At 36.9% G+C, this 19,554-nt stretch overlaps 1 protein-coding gene across 7 annotated transcripts in view; it reads right to left on the bottom strand.

Moving 5' to 3' along the window:
* Positions 1-19,554, bottom strand: part of LOC127510664 (gastrula zinc finger protein XlCGF8.2DB-like) — a 186,206-nt gene that overhangs the window by 3,318 nt on the left and 163,334 nt on the right. For 4 of the 7 annotated variants that reach the window (XM_051890529.1, XM_051890530.1, XM_051890532.1 and 1 more), the window contains one exon: positions 1-1,977. This exon is cut by the window's left edge and continues 3,318 nt beyond it. In XM_051890529.1, coding sequence (XP_051746489.1) covers positions 992-1,977 — 986 coding nt within the window. In that variant the 3' untranslated portion in view covers positions 1-991. Of the gene's footprint in view, positions 1,978-4,266; positions 4,445-8,126; positions 8,280-9,159; positions 9,235-13,502; positions 14,596-18,113; positions 18,262-19,554 lie in introns of those variants that run through there. The other 3 variants (XM_051890528.1, XM_051890538.1, XR_007929690.1) reach the window with 3 other exon arrangements.

Below are 19,554 nucleotides of genomic sequence, written 5' to 3'. Positions count from 1 at the left end.
AACATATTCATACTAAAAGCTAAAAAACTTAAATTTAGATTTCAAGGGGACTTTAAATCAAGAAGCATTTTCTAGACAAGTAAAAATTACTGTCTTGTTTTTGCAATTTTGCTTACCCCATTGGGAGATTATTTTGCTTGTTTTAAGGAAAAACTCACTTAAATTTGACTTATTTTTTTCCTTGTCTAGAAAATTCTTCTTGATTTGATATCCTTTTCCAGTTCATAACAACAGTTTGCTGAGGCCAGCTGCTGCTCATCCTTGGCGCCAGGAGTGTGGGTAGGGCTTTCCTTCATGCCCTAATACACTACTAGCCCACGGGGACAGATGATGTTGCCGACTCGCGCACATGGTCAGACTCACTGTGGAGCTCAGGCTCCAGGGCAATGGCTGGCTCAAACATTGTGGCAGGCTCGGGTGTGTGCTCCGTGCACAGTGGGGGATGTGGCTAGCTGGACTCTGGGTCATATTCATTACTAGACAGTTCACATGCGTAGGGTACATTGTACTGTGTGTTAGGATGACCATATTCGCCAACCGCTACCAAAGACCATTTTTGACTCAGGAAAACTCTGTAAGAATGTGTATTTTTGTGAGTAATGCCATCACAGAGAGCACAAATAGGGTCTCACATTTGCATCAATTTTCAGTTGGATCTGTAAAATTGAATACATTCAGAAAAATTAAATTGTCTTCCAGCAGAATGCACAATTTTTTTAATTTTCTCTATTTTGTAAACTTCTTGCCACACTGAGGAACACTGCAATTTTACCCTAGAATGAGTCTTTCCTTAATGATGGCTCATGGCTTCTCTCTTACATGATTCCTAAGGTGTTTCCTGTCTGGAACTTATACCACACTGATGACAAATAAAACAGTTCTCTCTTAAGTGAATCCTCATGTGGTATTTAGGCTTACGTTATATCTGAAACTCTTTCCACATTGACCACATATAAAAAACTTCTCTCCACTGTGAATTCTCATGTGGACTTTAAGGTTTCCATGCTGACTGAAACTTGTTCTCTCCAGTGTGAAGTCGCAAGTGCCTTTTAAGGATTCCTTTTCGTTTGAAACTTTTTTCACAGTGTTGGCAGGTGAAAGGCTTCTCTCCAGTGTGAATTCTCATGTGGACTTCAAGGTGTCCTTTTTGAGTGAAACTCTTTCCACACTGAGAGCATGTGTAAGGCTTTTCTCCAGTGTGAACTCTCATGTGGACTTTAAGGTTCCCATGTTGATCAAAACTCTTTCCACACTGAGGGCATGTATAAGGCTTTTCTCCAGTGTGAACTCTTATGTGGACTTTAAGGTTTCCATGTTGATCAAAACTCTTTCCACACTGAGGGCATGTATAAGGCTTTTCTCCAGTGTGAATTCTCATGTGGACTTTAAGGTTTCCATGTTGCTCAAAGCTCTCTCCACAATGAGGGCATGTGTAGGGCTTCTCTCTAGTGTGAATTCTCATGTGCCTAACAAGGCTTCCCTTTACAGTGAAATTTGTTCCACACTGTTGGCAGGTGAAAGGGCTCTCTCCAGTGTGAACTCTCATGTGGTAATTAAGGTTTCCTTTTCGGTTAAAACTTTTTCCGCAATGTTGGCAGGTAAAAAGCCTATCTCCAGTGTGAAGTCTTATGTGGACTTCAAGGTTTCCATGTTGATTAAAACTCTTTCCACACAGAGGGCACATGTAAGGCTTCTCTCCATTGTGAATTCTCATGTGCCTGTTAAGGCTTCCTTTTTGAGTGAAACTTTTTCCACACTGATGGCAGACGAAAGGACTCTCTACAGTGTGAATTCTCATGTGGGCTTTAAGGTTTTCATCTTGATCAAAAATCTTTCCACACTGAGGGTAGGTAACAGGCTTATCTTCATTGTGTATCTGTGAGCAACTGAAAGATTTTTCTTCAGTTATGAAATCATAATAATTTTTCTCCTCCATTTCATTCAGTACTTCACTCTCCTCTTTCAGCATTCTCAGGTCTAAGGTGAAAAAGACAAATGAAAATTTAATGGCACATAGCAACAGACATCAAAATATTTAGACATAAAGCATCGAAACCAACAACATAAAACTAGATCCTATACCCACTTAGCTACTGAAAGAGGTATTACATGTAACCTGAGAACCTCTTCTCAATATTGCTAACTCTAAACATTCTTTAGGACACATCCCAAAAACGTTCAATTTGGCAGTTAACACGCACACAAACATGAGACAAATGTCCAAAGAAACGGTTAAATGTCAGGTTTTACTCTACTCTCTTAGTCTACTCAAAAACAAATATTCTCTGGATATATCTCTAGGATATTATTAAGTCATTGGGAAAACTATAAAACGAAATCTCTGGGAGAACAGGTGAAGTACAGCTACTTCCTATACATGCCAACCAGATGTCTCAATAGGATCTCATTGTTGAAAGGTATATCTCAGGTAAGGGCTACAAAAAATCCTAATTAGATATATCATGGAAGACAGTGAAGACCGTCATCAACAAGTGGAAAAAGTATGGCACAATGGTGACATTAACAAAAATATCTCCTGCTATAACTGTAATCATAGTTCCCTGAGAAGGGGAATGAGACACTGCATCTGGATTGATGATATGTAGATCACCATCAGTGTGTATTAAATTCAATTTCATTGGCCGACGACAGTCCATGATGTCACTACCGGAGTGCCAAGCTTCTTTAACTTGACACAGATTTTCAGGAATACTGGCCTACCACTACCACTAGAAGGAGCAAACACTGGGATTTTCAATTAAAATAGCCATTCACCCTCCTCGATACAAAGAACTCCAACCTCTAGGAACCCACAGGGGAGCTACAAATCTACTAACCTAGAACGATCGGGGGAAAGGACTCACACCCTGCCTGGACAAGTCCAGGTCCCCAAAACTCCCAGCACCTTACAAGCCTGATAACAAGAAGAGCTGCCAGAAAGCAAATTAACCTCTACTTGCCAGGTCCTAAGGGATTGGTTTAGACTCCTACAGGGAGTAGAGGCCCCTATTTTAATACCCCACAAAAGGGTAAGATTCCAGGCTACACTCAACCCTGAAGAACCCTTAACAAAGGGAGCATGCTAAGTATTAGCTACAACTCTCAACTAGGGGTTGAATGACTTCAGATTTTTTTTCAAGTTGACATTTATGTGATTAAAGTCGACTAGTTGATGATGATGTCATTAATCAAAAATAAAGGACCGTTCGTACGGAATGCATTTTTCCATTCCATTGCGCTACTTTTCCATTGTTTTTCTATGTAAATACGAGCTAGACAGACATGTATATGACCGTTGTACACGCGTTTTGCGTCTTTTTTTAGCATCTCACGCTTGACACGCATTCTAAAAACATGGTGCTCAAGTCAAATCAGTTCAATTTAAAAAAAAAAAAAAAAAAAAAACATCTTGAGACGTTGCACTTTTTCCCTATTCTACTGCCCGCGTTTTGCGTTTCGAAGGAGGAGGGATGTTACTTCTCTGCAATTAGGTCTTGTTTACCAACTTTGTTCGCCTTCCTTTCAATTCTGCACTCTACTCCTCGCTGGAGGAGCACGAATGACCATGCTTAGACTTAGGCACTGCCTCCAGTCCTTAAACTGTGACAGACCAGGTCCTCCAGAGGTATTAGGTGAAGACTTAGATCAGCGCAGGATGTATGACCATGCCCTCGCCTCTCTAAATCTTTCGACTACCGTATCTATTGATGTGCCAAAAAGTTAGGAGAGTGAGACTGACAAAACAAGGAGAATGTTTTTCTCATTGGCCTTGATGTTTACCAACTACAGATGCTTCTCCATGGCCACCACCACTGCCATTAAAAAACCAATGGTAGCGGCAGTTTATTAGCCCAGAGGTCCAAATCCATTGTGCGGTACAATCCCAGCAATTGATCCCGCCGCAGGACCCAAAAAACAGAGTGTAGACGCTTAACTCTCATTCCTCGAGAGACTCAAGCATAGGTGGAGTTTTTTACCGTGACTGCATCACAAAGCATGAATTCAACTCTCAAGAGAGCGGAAAATGCTCTGTTCAAAGCCAGATTCTTTGTCTGAACAGGGTCTGCTACCACGAATGCATCACTATGAGTGCCTTTAACTCCCTTGAGAGCCAAACACCCTCATGCAAACACTGACTACTATTCCTCAGGTGAGAATCCAAGAGGAGTTGAACGCTCTCATTATTTTACACATGCATACAAACAATCATCTCCTGAAGACAAAAAGAGTTGATGACATCTATTGCAGGCGCCCTCTTATACTCACGGGCGCTCCGGTAGTGACATCATGGACTGTCCTCAGCCAATGAAATTGTTGTGTGTATACACATGCTTCAGACAACGGTCACACTGATGGCGTTCCCCATAGTGCCAATCCAGATGCAGTGTTGAGTTCCACTTCGAAAAGGAACAGGGCATTCCCTCAAAATTGAAGTCAAAGAAAACTGATCGAAAGGAAGACAGAGAAAACTGGTGAAGGAGGCTGTCAAGAGGCCTACAGCAACATTAAAAAGAGTTGAAGCTCTTTTTGTCAATTACTGGTTGCTTCCTACATGTGACAAATATCTTCTGTATTCTTCATCTGTTTGACCCTTGTATTTAAATTCCTATGTTTCAGTTCTAGATATTTGTTCTTGTTCATGTTAGTATCAAGTTTCCTGAGTATTCCTGTGTTCTGCGTATTCAGAATAAATACCATTTGAGTATATCTCCTTTGTCGTGCTATTTGCCAGCCATCTAGCTGCTCTGCCTTGAGCAGAAACAACAAAGTCTTGAGGACCACACAAGGACATTTTTAGACCTGGGCCCATGGGAATATGGGGCCCGTGATTGGCTGGATGAAATGAGATTGACAAGTCATAGGTGGTTGATTTACCGCAGGAAGAGGGGGCCCGTGATTGGCTAGATGAAATGAGATAAAAGTTAATAATAACTGCGCTGTACTCGTTGAAGAAGGTGAGTTAGCAGCTGCAGTAAGTTACTATTCTTATAATGTGTTAAGCCCTGTTCAGATGGTAATTGTTTGTCATAGAGTCGTAAGGTATTTACAACATTTACAGAGGCTAGTCTGTGATTTTATTGTCGTTTGAATTCAGAAAGTCAGTGTTTTTCTTTCATCACATGCGTAAAAATCCCCAGCCGAATTACCTACTGTTTTTTGACAACAAGGTCATGTGGTCATTTAATTGCCGCCCAAATACACATCTTTGAGTTTACAAGAAGAGATCATTTTAAAATTTACTGTTTAAATTAAACAGTAAAAGTAAAAAGAAAATACAATGTCAGCCAGGGAATTGCTGCAAGAAATAAGAGCAAGGGAACTTCAAAATGTTTTTCAAATGTGGACATAGCCTTGAGAATGTCACAAATGCATCAGGAGAGCGCTCCTTGTCAAAATTATCTTTCATTAAATCTTGATTGCGTTCAACAATGGCACAAGAAAGACTGAGCCATCTTGTCCCTGGAATGCAACATTGTTAGAACCATGGATTTTAATTATATAATTAAGGATTTCTGCTCTGCTAAAGTTAGAAAAAAGACTATTTAATGGTAAGACCCTATTTAAAGGGATAATTCACCCAAAAATGAATATTTTGTCATCATTCAGAAACACTGATCAGCAAACATAAGCACAAGCTCAACCAAAAGTGCTACACATGTGAGAACAAACCTCTTCTGGAAGCTCAAACGTGCTGCGTAACCAGTGAGGTTCATTCTTGTGTGTTACGCAGCACGTTTGAGCTTCCGGAAGAGGTTTGTTCTCGCATGTGTAGCAGGTTTGGTTGAGTTTCTTCTTATGTTCGCTGATCAATGTTTACATGCAAGTAAAAGCCTAAATTAAATCTTTTCATCATCCCAAACGATTGATTCTCTTCAGAAAATTTTGATTAAACCGCTTGATTCATATGGATTAGTTTTCCGATCTCTTTATGAAGTTTTTGAAGCGTCAAAGTGCTGGTTACAAAGGCAGTCAATACAAGGAAATCTAAAAGCATCCTGTCATCAAAAAGATACTCATTTGTGGAACGACATGAGGGTGAGTAATTAATGACAGAATTTTCATTTTGGGGTGAACTAACCCTTTAAGTATTAGTTCACGGGGTGTACACATAGTTAGTTATTCCAAGTCCCCCCCACTTTGTTTCACTTTGGTTTTTAGTGTCATTGCATAGGTTGTAATTTTGCCATGGTGGAACGAGCCATCTATCCAAACTGCTGAGACCATTGCAACTTTAAAGTCACCATGGAATCAAAACTGACTGTGCTTATTTTTTATTAAATATTTCAGTATGTATGATATAAAAATGTTTCTTACCATATTATCTCTATTTACAATCCGCATATGCCTATTGATTCCCAGCCTGCACCCATACTGCAAATGACATGGCAAATATTTTCCACCCTTTTCATCAAATATTAGGGGTTCATTCTCCCACATGCAGGACTCTGGCCATATTCCTCTAAATTTTTTACACACTTCACTTGCTAAATTCCCTCCATATTACACAATGTCAATAGTGCTTACTAGTGACTAATTGATATGGGGATTATGAACAAAATATTACATATGACAATATATCTAAACTGTGATTTTGAATTGCTTTTGCAAATGTTGCTTTTAAATCAAAGGGTGATCACGTGTCATTACTACACAGCGCTGGGAGATACAATATCTTACAGCGATTTCTCACTGTAAGAAACATTCAAATTAGGCACAGAATTCTTTGTCATAATAGATATCAGATCAAACAGTGCTGACGTGAAAACCAGGAGAAACATTGTGCCATGAACAAACAAGTTATAGATGGCTTTTCAGTTCACAAATCACCAACATTCACCATGGATTAAATGTAGTTAACCCTATTATTCATTTCAGGGTTCATACAACCTTTTGAGAGTGAAATTCAAGCATTTTTTGCAAGGACTTTCAAGTGCTTCACACTTTTTCCAGAACTTCAAAGCTCTAAATATCATCTAATATAAATATTATTTTTAATGTGATGATCAAAAACATTGTTCATCCTTCAAAGATTCCCCCCATTTGTAAAATTAAACTTTTCGAGATGTAGGAAAACCAACACAGTTGCAAACCAACACTTTTTATTTAAAAATAAAAAAGATGTGAAATTACCACTATAACCAGTAGATGGCGGCAGAGGAGTACTTATTGGCTTATTAGCCATTGCCACTTACTAATATTTTTTTGCTCACATTTTGCTTTTGAATTTATGTTTAGACAGTTTGAAATCACTATTATAAAATTTCAGATTATGTATGACGTAGGAAATGTTGCGGTCTCATGAAAAACAAAACATTTTTCTTCAAATTGTGAGTGGATTACACAGAAAGCAAGTAAAGAACACTCCTTTTATAATCAATGATGCTGTCAGTCAGTTCAATATGACATAGAAGAACAATTTAATAAGAGTAGAATACATACATTTTTCCCTATAAAAATTAGGTTTTTGCATGTTACTGTAACTTAATTTTATCTGCATCTCAGCTCAAGCTCATTGCTATACTGCACTGTGCACTTCCAAGAAATAAACATATAATATTATTAGTAACTGCTCTTATTAATGCAAAACGATAGTAATTGTATGATTAAATTACTGGTATAGCCCTGCCTATAATACATTGCTCCTATGTTAGAATTTTACCTAAATAAATATTTTACAAAATCAGCCAGCGGTTCAGCAGTTTATCAAATGTAAAGTTGATCACTCACATTTCACAGTTTGCTTTTTGTAAGATACGGTTGCATAATTAAGATTTATAACAGTTTTAACTGATTTCAGTTCACAAGTTGATTTGGGGTTTAATGTTACACAAAATTGTTGTTTTTTTAGGCTATTTATGTATTATTTTTTCCTAATTTAATGTGTGACATGTCGTAGTAAAGAATGTCCAGTGTGGAAGTAGGATCTTCTCAAGTGCTTTTGAAGGCAGCATTAGTATTTGTCTGGTCATGTGATCTCAAAATGCCTATCCATCCCTTCATGTCAAATAGAACCACTTTAATTAGGACACTCATACGACATTCTTCAAAATATCATTCATTTCTGTAGAGATGGACATTTTAATAAGGATCAAATGACTGAGTTCAGCTTTGAGAATGAAACCAACCTGTTTGTTCCTCAGTATCTTCATGTTTCACTCTGAATGTTTCTTCAATCTTCATGTCTTCACTCTCCTCTTTAATAAACGCCATCTTTATAATAGTGTGTCACGTGGATTTCAGTGCACTTCACCAGGAGGTTTTCTGTGTGTTTGGACACTCTGTCATGTTTAAGATGAGAATGATTAATAGAAATAAAAATAAATCCAAACTAAATCTCTGAGTGTGTCTCAATCATCTCCCTAGTTCAGTAGTCAGTGCACTTGCAAGTCAGAGTCAGAGTGATAGTTATTGGCCTTAAATGGCTTGATTAGCCAAATACATGGAATGGAATAACAAAACTAACCCTGTTTTTTGGTTTTATTCATAGTAAAAAAACAAAACAAAACAGGGTTATTGTTGTTATTCCATGGAAATCACAAATTAATCATGGTTTTGATTTAAAAACCATAGCTTAAATATGGTATTTGTGTGCTTATACAAAAGATAATCAATACGCCAAAAAACATGGTTTTGCTAAAATAAAACCATTTTCGTTATTATACACTTAATATTTAGTTATGACTTATATTTGTATTTAATGATTTGTAAATAGTTTTTAATATGACTAACAAACCAATTGCAAATGTTTTCATTAAAGTGTAAAGTTGCTATTACACATCTGCGTTCTCGTTGCATTTACACTGTTTTGACCAGCAGGTCTCATCAGCGTGAGGTGATGCGAGCGATTCGAATCAGTGAATCATTTTGCGAATCAATTGTTCAATTAAGTCTGAGTGCAGAAAAGCTCCGTTTATCCCATTACTGCTTGCCAGTGACCGAATTCGTGTTTACAACGAACTGATTCACGATAGGGAGCAAAATGAGAAGCACCTTTTATGTTATTCGCTTTACTCACAAAATAGCCTTCATTAACGTTAAATAAAGCATTACAATGTTCAACAACAAGTAATTCTTTTTTTACAGAGCTTGTAAAAATAATAAAAATGGACTAAACAGCTTGATTTGATTTTAACATATAAACTGCTTTTAAACACCAACCTTTCTTCGGCCGAATCGCAACAGCGCGGCGCACCCTTATGACGTCACATCACAAGACCAAAATAAAAGTCCCAATCACACGCTACTGTCTAAAATCACAAAAGTGCATAGGAAATGACATACAAATATATTTAATATTAAAATACAATATTAAGAACCATTATTGAAACAGTGTAAGACTCACTAATGAAACAGAGTCTAAGAGGCAAAACGATAATGCAGAAACCATTTACCAAATATCACATTTTAACTTGTAAATCACATTTGTAAATATTTAAGCATTTCAATAAAAATGTAATTCATTTAATAACGTAATACAGTATTGATTAAAAAAAGCTACGATTAATTAAAAAATTAAAAATATGAATTGATTTCATAAAAAAAATCTATGAAATACTCTTTTCTTATGACAGGCATGAAGACCTGGAGGGCAGAACATTCATAGAATTGCAGTACAGACAGACCTGCCAGTTTTCCATTTGTTTAAAATTTTTAGAAGAAAAAAAAATTGGGCACTTGTGATTCATATACAGCACTCGCCGCAATATTTCAGTCATTATACAGTGGGACAATTTAAAATGCTTCAAAAACTCTGTAAGTGGGGTCCGTGTACTTGGCAGCCAACATATTTTCTTTTGAAATTAGAAAACCAAAATCGGGACTTGAGCCTTTTCCCGACTATCATTTAGAAATAGCAGAACGAAAAAAAAGGAAAAGGACATGTTTTCCGTTTTTTTTTTTGCGTTGATTATAGAAAAACAGAAAAATTATCCGATTTTTTTCCAAATGCATTTATAAATGGAAATCGGGAATTAAAATACATGTGTGATAATCTTATGTCTCAATTTTGTGCAGATTGTTTGTAGTGACCCGGAAGCTATCGAGTAGTATGACTTGGATTAACCATTCTGTTCTGTCTATGGAACATGTCTTTGCACGAATATGCAGTTTGTATTGCAGAAAAAAAAAATTGGACTGACTTGTGGTAATATTGCTGCTGCATTATGTACCCAGTTTGGCACAACACGGGGTTTTTCCGAGAGAAATGTGCGGAGATGGTGTGCTGAAGAGGGACTTCTGCACTGACAGCCAACTTGAAGTTGAAGTCGCCGATGGTATTGCTGAGGTAGGTTTTTAAACATAGCCAACAAACGAATTCTAGGCTACACAAACTAAATAAAAAGCTAAAGTCAGTTACGTAAGGTAACGTTACAGTTTTTTTGTATATATTTAAACTTAACACTTCTTTTCTCTGGTTCTGGTTAGTGGACTGTCCTCTGGCATTGGTCACTGTACTGGACTGCCTACCCATGTCTGATCACAGCTTGTTTCTGACCTCGGTCCTGATCAGCGCTGATAATTTTGTTTATCTCTAGTAATAACCATGTGAACAGCAAAAAAAAAAAAAAAAAATTATTAAAAAATTAAAAATTATTACAAATCTGTTTCGAGCTACGTTCATATGTGGTTTGAAATCTTATTCAAATCACATTTCTGGAAATCTGTTTTAGCTATTATCAGATTTCGTGTGGTTTATGTGACTTCCTCACACCCTCATCAGACATTGTTATACGAAGCATGCTGAAAGTCACTGCAGAAACAGCAGAAAACGAGAACAGACATGTTTCAAAAACCCCTCCATGTTGCAGTTGTTGTTTTTGACATATGCCTATCAACACAATGTCATTGCCATAGAAACCAATGCAAATATTCTGGAAAACAAAAGAACTGCATGGGACACACAAATTGGATCTGAACAGTTGCGATACACAATGTGGACTTCAATAATTTTAGATCAGATTTCAATAAGATTTGGGCTGACAGTGTGAACATAGCCTTAATCCAGTTCTATACAAACACAGTTCAGTAACTTACGTGAGTGACAACCGCATACTAGCGATGGTCGCTTTCGAAACACTGCTTCATGAAGCTTTGAAACCTTTACGAATCTTTTGTTTCAAATTGCCAAAGTCACGTGATTTCAGTAAACGAGGCTTTGTTACGTCATAAAGGTTTTGAAACGTTTTAAAATTTCAATGGTTCACCGCTGGGGGCGATCTCTGTGAACCCATGAATCATGCGAATTCACTGAGATCACCCCCTAGCGGCAAATTATTAAACAAGTGTCTGTCTATTAAGACAGTATTAAGTGTCTAAAAGTGTCTATTACCTGATGAGTTTTACATATTTGCAGATGTCTTAATGAGGTATTTGTATAATTTAAATGAATAATATTAGTTAATGTCTCTGTTTCACTGACCCATCCATAGAACAAGCCCTGGAAATTGATAAAAGAATACATATTATACAGACACTTAATGTTTAATCTTATTAGATGATTAGTTAATTGCATCTGATAGATTACACTTTCAATAAAACATTTGCAATGGATTTGTAAAAGCTGTTTTTGTGTGTGTTTGGCATGAGTTTTTGTTGCATTTACACTGTTTTGACCAGCAGGGGTCACCAGCGTGTGGTGTTTCGAACACTTCGAAACAGCGAATCATTTTGCGAAGCAATTGGTTCAATTGATTCAAAGTTTTGAAATGCTTCGTTTCTCCCATCACTACTGCATACTACAACTGAATTAACTCCCGAAAAATTCAGGTATAGTGACAACCACATTTACAAAAATTTACAAAAAAAACCTGACCAACTAACCGATTTCAAAACACTGCTTCATGAAGCTTCTGAGCTTTATGAATCTTTTGTTTCGAATTAGTGATTCGGATCTCCTATCAAACGGCTAAACTGCTGAAATCATGTGACTCTGGCGCTCCGATCCACTGATTTGATTCGTATAGCTCTGAAGCTTCATGAAAGCAGTGTTTTGAAATCGGCCCATCATTATATATTGTTGAAAAGTCGTTATTTTGTTTTCTCTTTGCTCTCAATAGAGGCCTCACTGAGCCATCAACAATATCTTAATTTGTGTTCCAAAGATGAACGAAGATCTTACGGGTGTAGAACGACATGAGGGTGAGTAATAAATGACATTATTTTCATTTTTGAGTGAACTAACCCTTTGACTCATTTGTGTTGCCAGATCTTGCAAGAAAAACAGCAAACAAGATCGAACCCACAATAAACTGAAAAAAATTCAAATGTTTTATGCTGAAAATAAATACAAAATATTGTGACCCGCATCTATTCACTTATAATAACTTTGTTGACTCGATCACTCTGAGGCAAACTTAAGCCCAAAAACGCATATAAAAGGTGGACATGGCAACAATGCAAGAGTGCGCTCTGTGAAGCAGCCTTTCCAAGCATAAGCAAAACACAACGCCTCAGTCGACTGTGCTTTAGTTCAGATTGCTGAAAATAATGAGTCTTTTGTCACTATATTTATTTGTGACCCTGGACCACAAAACCAGTCATAAGTCGCACGGATATATTTGTAGCAATAGCCAACAATACATTGTATGGGTCAAAGTTATACATTTTTCTTTTATGCCAAAAATCATTAGGATATTAAGTAAAGATCATGTTCCATGAAGATATTTTGGAAATTTCTTAGCATAAATATATCAAAAATGTATTTTTTCTGAGTGGATATGCATTGCTAAGGACTTCATCTGGACAAATTTAAAAGTGATTTTCTCAATATTTTGATTTTTTTTGCACCCTCATATTCCAGATTTTCAAATAGTTGTATCTAGGCCAAATATTGACCTATCCTAATAAACCATACATCAATGGAAAGTTTATTTCAGCATTTAAATGCGGTTGTCACTCCTGAAACTTTACAGTGTGTACATGGCCAGTAGCATTTTCTGGAAGTGTTTGTGTTTGAGTTGAAGGATTTCACTTTAACCAATTTTAGTGTTGGATTTAAATAATGCCTTTTTCACCTTTATGCAAAAAGTGTCTAAAGGTCTTTTCTGGATTATTGGATTATTTTTTGTGTCATCAGCTGTAAAAGGAATGAAATTGTAAAAAAAAAAAAAAAAAAAAAGAGAGAGAGAGAGACAGAGAGAGAGAGAGAGAGAGAAGTGCTATAGATATAACTGAACTGTAACTGAAACTATTCAAAACTAAGCTTAAGTATGGTGAAATCAAACTGGTTAAGAGATGATCAAGTCAGTTAAAAGACATTTCGAGGACCTCGTTTTAAATGAAGTTCAGTTTTTTAGCAGTTTAACATAACCACATTAGGCACTGGTTGTGTCGGAGTTCTCACATGTGTGACCAAAATACAGCTGTAGAAAAAATTATGAGACCACTGCAAAATTAGCAGTTTCTCTGGATATATCTATATATATGTGTTTGAGTAAAATGTACATTTTTGTTTTATTCTAGATACTACTTACAACATTTCTGCCAAATTTTGAGTAAAAACATTGTCATTTAGATAATTTATATGCAGAAAATAATAACAAAATAACAAAAATGATGTCATGAATAATACAAAGAAAACAAGTTAATATTCTTTTTTTTTTTTGGTTGATTTTTTTAGCTGAATCAAATTTGAGTTAAACTGAATCAAATTTATGAGTTACGCCTCTATGCAATCAAAATTATCCAAAGAATTCATTCAAACTGATAATTCCTGGTGCCATTTTAAATTGCAGATCCCTTTGAAACTCATTCCAGACAAAGAATCTACATCTCAAATCTACATCTTTTCAGGATGTCTCTGTAAGTATGATGGGGAAAAAAAAATGTTTATTACACTGAGCAAAATTAAATTCTTTCTCCGCAGTCAATGTGCAAGTGATTTTTGAAATTGTTCTATTTTGCAAACCTCTTGCCACACAGAGGAACCTTGCAAATTATTTCCAGAATGAGTTTGCAAATGCCTTTTCAGGTCTCTTTGATATGTGAAACTCTCTCCACACTGAAGACAAGTAAAAGGTTTCTCTCTAGTGTGAATTCTCATGTGAATGTTAAGGTTTCCTTTTTGAGTGAAACTCTTTCCACATTGAGGGCATATGAAAGGCTTTTCTCCAGTGTGAACTCTCATGTGGGCATTAAGAGTTGGTCTATGTGTAAAGCTCTTTCCACAATAAGGGCATTTGTAAGCCTTCACCCCAGAATGAATTCTCATGTGGCTTGTAAGGTTTCCTTTTCTGTTGAAACGTCTCCCACAATAACTGCAGGTAAAAGGCTTCTCTCCGGTGTGAATGCTCATGTGGTAATTGAGGTTTTCTTTTCTGTTGAAACATTTTCCACACTGTTGGCAGGTGAAAGAGCTCTCTTCATTGTGAATTCTCATGTGGACTTTAAGCTTTCCATGTTGTCTGAAACTCTTTCCACACTGAAAGCAGGTGAAATGACTTCTAGTTCCTGCCTTTTTAGCACTTTTTTGTGCAGAAGTCATTTCAGTCGGTGAGCAACTATAAGCTTTTGTTATGAAATCATGATGTTTCTCATACTGATCGTTCTCTTCCTTTTCTTTCAGTTCTTGCCTCTCCTCTTTCAATGCAATCAGGCCTATAAAGTGAAAACAGACAAATAAAAGTTAACCATCAAAAAACAAAACAAAAAAAACATGTAGATCCTACTATGCTGTATACCACCTATAAAACCCACTATGCTGTAAACTCAGAACTTCACATAGTCACTTCTTCAGTTCTTTTAAGCACACATACCAAAAACATCTTGGATATGTAAGTAACAGGTTTTTGATAGGCTGAAGATATATATCATCAGCCTGAATAAGCTGATGATAGGCTGAAATCTGAATATATTCAAACCAATTTATTGTACCCAAACACACAAATGAACTTGATGAAATTACTAGCATATGGGCACTATTTTCTCTAGTACATTAGAAACTGTTGCACCCACCCAGATTAATAAAGGTTATTGCACCATAGTACAACAGTATTACCCATGCTCTCAAGAGAGAAATTCGTAACCTAGAGCGCAAATGGAAGCATGACTTTTAAAACCATGTGGAAAGACAGTATGTCCCGCTATAAAAAGCTCTAAAAGCAGCCAAGGCAGAGCATCTCTGCAAACTCATAGAAAATAACCACAACAATCCAAGGTTATTTAGTACAGTGAACTTAATATTCCAATTCAGTTTAGTAATAACAACTTGAATTTTTTTCACTGAGAAAATTGAAAGTATCAGAAATACAATTGTAAATGTACAACCTTTCACAGCGTTTTATGATTCAGCCTCATTTATTTCTCCTCAAGAACAATTCATGGGTATAGAACAATTCACAACTACAGGACAGGAAGAGCTAAATAAACTTTTCATTGAATTTAAACCAACATGTTATTAAAACCAATACCCACTAAAATATTGAAAGAGTTGTTAACTATAGTGTATAATAACATTTTAGCAGGTGTGCTTTAATGTGATGACATAAAAAAAGATGTCCCTCGAAAAAATGGCAAGAAAACATCTTTAACTTCATTAACTGATGTGACTCATATGAACTGGTTCTTTTTGGTGAGTCAAAAACAGCACAACCGGTTTATCCCAATTCACAAACAAATGGACTGTTTGCCATCATTTATATATAGTATCATTTTGACAACAATTATCATCATTTGTTTTGTGTATATACATATACATATGTGTGTCCTCATAAACCATGTATACAAGAACACACACACACACACGCACACACACACGTGTGACTCCAATAGAGGGCAATTTTATAGAAACTGGCAAATAAAATCAATAATTCCAGCATAAATCTGAAAATTTCCCCATATAAATGAAGGCCTGCCCATTTAAATTGAAGAGACAATTTTGTATTTTTTTTTCTTTTTTTTTTTCTTCAAGATAATATGGATTATAAAATTTCTATAAAGACACTTATTTACCATTGAGGTAAATTAAATGTTGAATATAAGCCCACACTTGCACCACATACACTATATTGTCAAAAGTATTGGGACACCCCTTTAAATCACTGAATTCAGGTGTTCCAATCGCTTCCATGGCCACAAGTGTATAAAATCAAGCACCTAGGCATGCAGACTGCTTCTACAAACATTTGTGAAAGAATGGGTCGCTCTCAGGAGCTCAGTGAATTCAAGCGTGGTATCGTGATAGGATGCCACCTGTGCAATAGGTCAATTCGTGAAATTTCTTCACTACTAAATATTCCACGGTCAACTGTTAGTGGTATTATAACAAAGTGGAAGTAATTGGGAACAACAGCAACTCAGCCACGAAGTGGTAGGCCACATAAAATCACAGAGCGGGGTCAGCGCATGCTGAGGCGCACAGTGCGCAGAAGTCGCCAGGAGAACGGTACTTGCCTGACTGCATTGTGCCTAGTGTAAAGTTTGGTGGAGGGGGGATTATGGTGTGGGGTTGTTTTTCAGGGGTTGGGCTTGACCCCTTAGTTCCAGTGAAAGGAACACTTAATGCTTCAGCATACCAAGACATTTTGGACAATTTCATGCTCCCAACTTTGTGGGAACAGTTTGGGGATGGCCCCTTCCTGTTCCAACATGACTGCGCACCAGTGCACAAAGCAAGGTCCAAAAGGACATGGATGAGCAAGTTTGGTGTGGAGGAACTTGACTGGCCTGCACAGAGTCCTGACGTCAACCCGACAGAACACCTTTGGGATGAATTAGAGCGGAGACTGCGAGCCAGGCCTTCTCGCCAACATCACTGTCTGACCTCACAAATGCACTTCTAGAAGAATGGTCAAAAATTCCCATAAACACACTCCTAAACCTTGTGGAAAGCCTTCCCAGAAGAGTTGAGGCTGTTATAGCTGCAAAGGGTGGGCCAACTCCATATTAAACCCTACGGATTAAGAATGGGATGTCATTAAAGTTCATGTGCATGTAAAGGCAGGCGTCCCGAAACTTTTGGCAATATAGTGTATATTATGATCAAATGCCGTATGACAGTAAACATTTTTAGAGGAATATTTTTGACTTTTCGTTTAATCAACAGTAATAGGGAGAAATTTCTTCTGCATCCCACAATACTACAAACACAAGTTACGCCGCCCGCAAAGAAACAAGCGTGGATGTCGACTAAATCTTTTGAATTCATTTATTTAATTTTTTTAAAATTATTTTGTTTTATTTATGATATGTTTGTTAGGCTAACTTATGTTGCTTTTGAATCTAATCACGTATGAAATAACAGCTATTAATTATACAATCAAATTAAAACTCATGGTAATTATAGCTAAAAACCCCAACCCCAAACCTAATTTAAGATCACAAAACTCTAGGATATCTAAGTCCACTAAAGAAGGGAGAGCGTTTTTGCATTTGGCTCCTAAATTCTGGAATAGCCTTCCTGATAATGTTCGGGGACACATTTCTTTCGCCAAGCATTTACATTATGCATCTCATAACCTTGTAATCCATATATATTAGATAAAATGTGCATGATTGCTTGAAATGTTATGAACAGCAGCTACGCTAATCATCCATTTGCTTTTCTGTTTCTACCTCGAGATGTCCAACTATAGCTCTAAGCAGAGATTACGCCAGCTCTAGTTTGGATCCAGCCTCTTATGAAGACTTCAGATGCCTCAACACCTGTGAAGAGACTGCGCCAACTCCTGCGAGGACTTCAGATGACACAAACTCTGAATCAACATGCACCAATGCTATGCTAAATGTTCTATATATTATGGTGAGATCGATGTTTCTGCCTAAATGAATACATGTTAGCTAACTACATGATTTGTATTATCTTAGAACTGTACATTTCTGAAATATGGACATGGACACAGTCACTTCTGATAACAGATTGCTCTAAATTGTAATGTAGAAACCTGCAGAGTTGCATCACGTAAATTCAAATTCTCCAGAAACACATGAAAGCAAGTGACTGGTGAAGTAAGAGAAAAATAGACTAAACTATATAGTACCTACTATACAACATGTTATCTGATATGAAATAGGTCGACACTCACATTACAATCTTCAAAAATATCATTCATTTCTGTAGAGCTGGACATTTTAATAAGGATCAAATGACTGAGTTTAGCTTTGAGAATGAAACCAACCTGTTTGTTCCTCAGTATCTTCTTGTTTCACTCTGAATTCTTCTTCAATCTTCATGTCTTCACTCTCCTCTTTAATAAACACCATCTTTATAATAGTGTGTCACGTGGATCTCAGTTGCTTCACCAGGCGTGGTTTTTTTCTTTTTTGTTCTTTGGGCGTCTGTGTGTCTAAGGAGAGATGTGGAGAATTAGAGAAAAAAACAAAACACATCCAAACTAATTCTCTGGGTGCGTCTCAATCAGCTCATTATTAAATGAACACTTATGAACTTGGTGAGTTCCTTGGCGAGTCAAAAACACAGCACAACCAGTGGAGCCCAATTCACAAACAAATGGACAATATTTCTACAGGAGAGGATTTATGAATGGAAGTGAAGCAATGCAACGGATGCTGGTAAGTCACGTGATAATGACAACACGGCAAATTTAGTAGGTTCAAATTTCATTAATTCTACTAAACACATTCATATTATATAGGCCGTACTTTTTTAAACCACTGATTCAAAACAAAAGATTTGTAAAGCTTCGAAGCTTCATGAAGCATCATTTTGAAATCGCCCATCACTAGATATTGTTGAATAAAGTCATATTGTTTTTTCGGCGCACAAAAATGCTTCTCGTCGCTTTATAATATTAAGGTTAAACCACTGTAGTCACATGAACTTGTTTTAATTATGTTTTTAGTAGCTTTCTGTGCATTGAAAAAGGGAGTGTTATTGCTGGCGATGCAGGCCTCACTGGGCCATCGGATTTTATCAAAAATATCTTGACTTGTTTTCCGAAGATGAACGAAGGTCTTACAGGTGTGGAACAACATGAGGGTGAGTAATTAATTACATCATTTTAATTTTTGGGTGAACTAACCCTTTAACGGTCACAAAGTATATTCAAATTCAAATGTTGTACCTACTTGCATCACACAGGAAAAGACTATAGATATATAAAGACGGTGCATTCCTAATATTTATGAATGGGAGAAACTGAATCGCAGAATAGGTCCCGCCTTCTAAGTAAAAGAGGCAATCGCTGATTGGTAAAGGTATTGCGTCACTGTAGCTGCTGTTAGAAGCGCCTTTTTCTATAGAAACCTGAGACTTGCGCATAGGACTGCACATTGGCTGGACTAGCCTGAAAAATAACCTTTTTTTAACAGTAGCATAAACATTAGAAGAGCATAAGAAATAACATTTGTCGGACGGTTAATGTCAGATTTTGTTGCTGATTTGAAATGTTATTTCATTGTAAGTTTGGCAAGCGTTTTTTGAGATTTCAGGACTCCCCATTCAGACGGATAGGACTTGGTCTTAGATGCCTGAAATGGCCGTCGAGTGAACAGACTTTCCTTAGACTTTGATGCGGACCCTAGTGACTTGCCCTGTCCAAATACCCACACTTGCGGTCTTGGCCACTTGAGAGCACATGCATGCGACAGGAAGTAAGT

This window comes from Ctenopharyngodon idella, chromosome 4 (assembly GCF_019924925.1).
Source record: "Ctenopharyngodon idella isolate HZGC_01 chromosome 4, HZGC01, whole genome shotgun sequence".
NCBI classification, from domain to species: Eukaryota; Metazoa; Chordata; class Actinopteri; order Cypriniformes; family Xenocyprididae; genus Ctenopharyngodon; species Ctenopharyngodon idella.
Note: the sequence above shows the minus strand (reverse complement) of the source record. Positions and strands in the feature narration are given on the sequence as shown.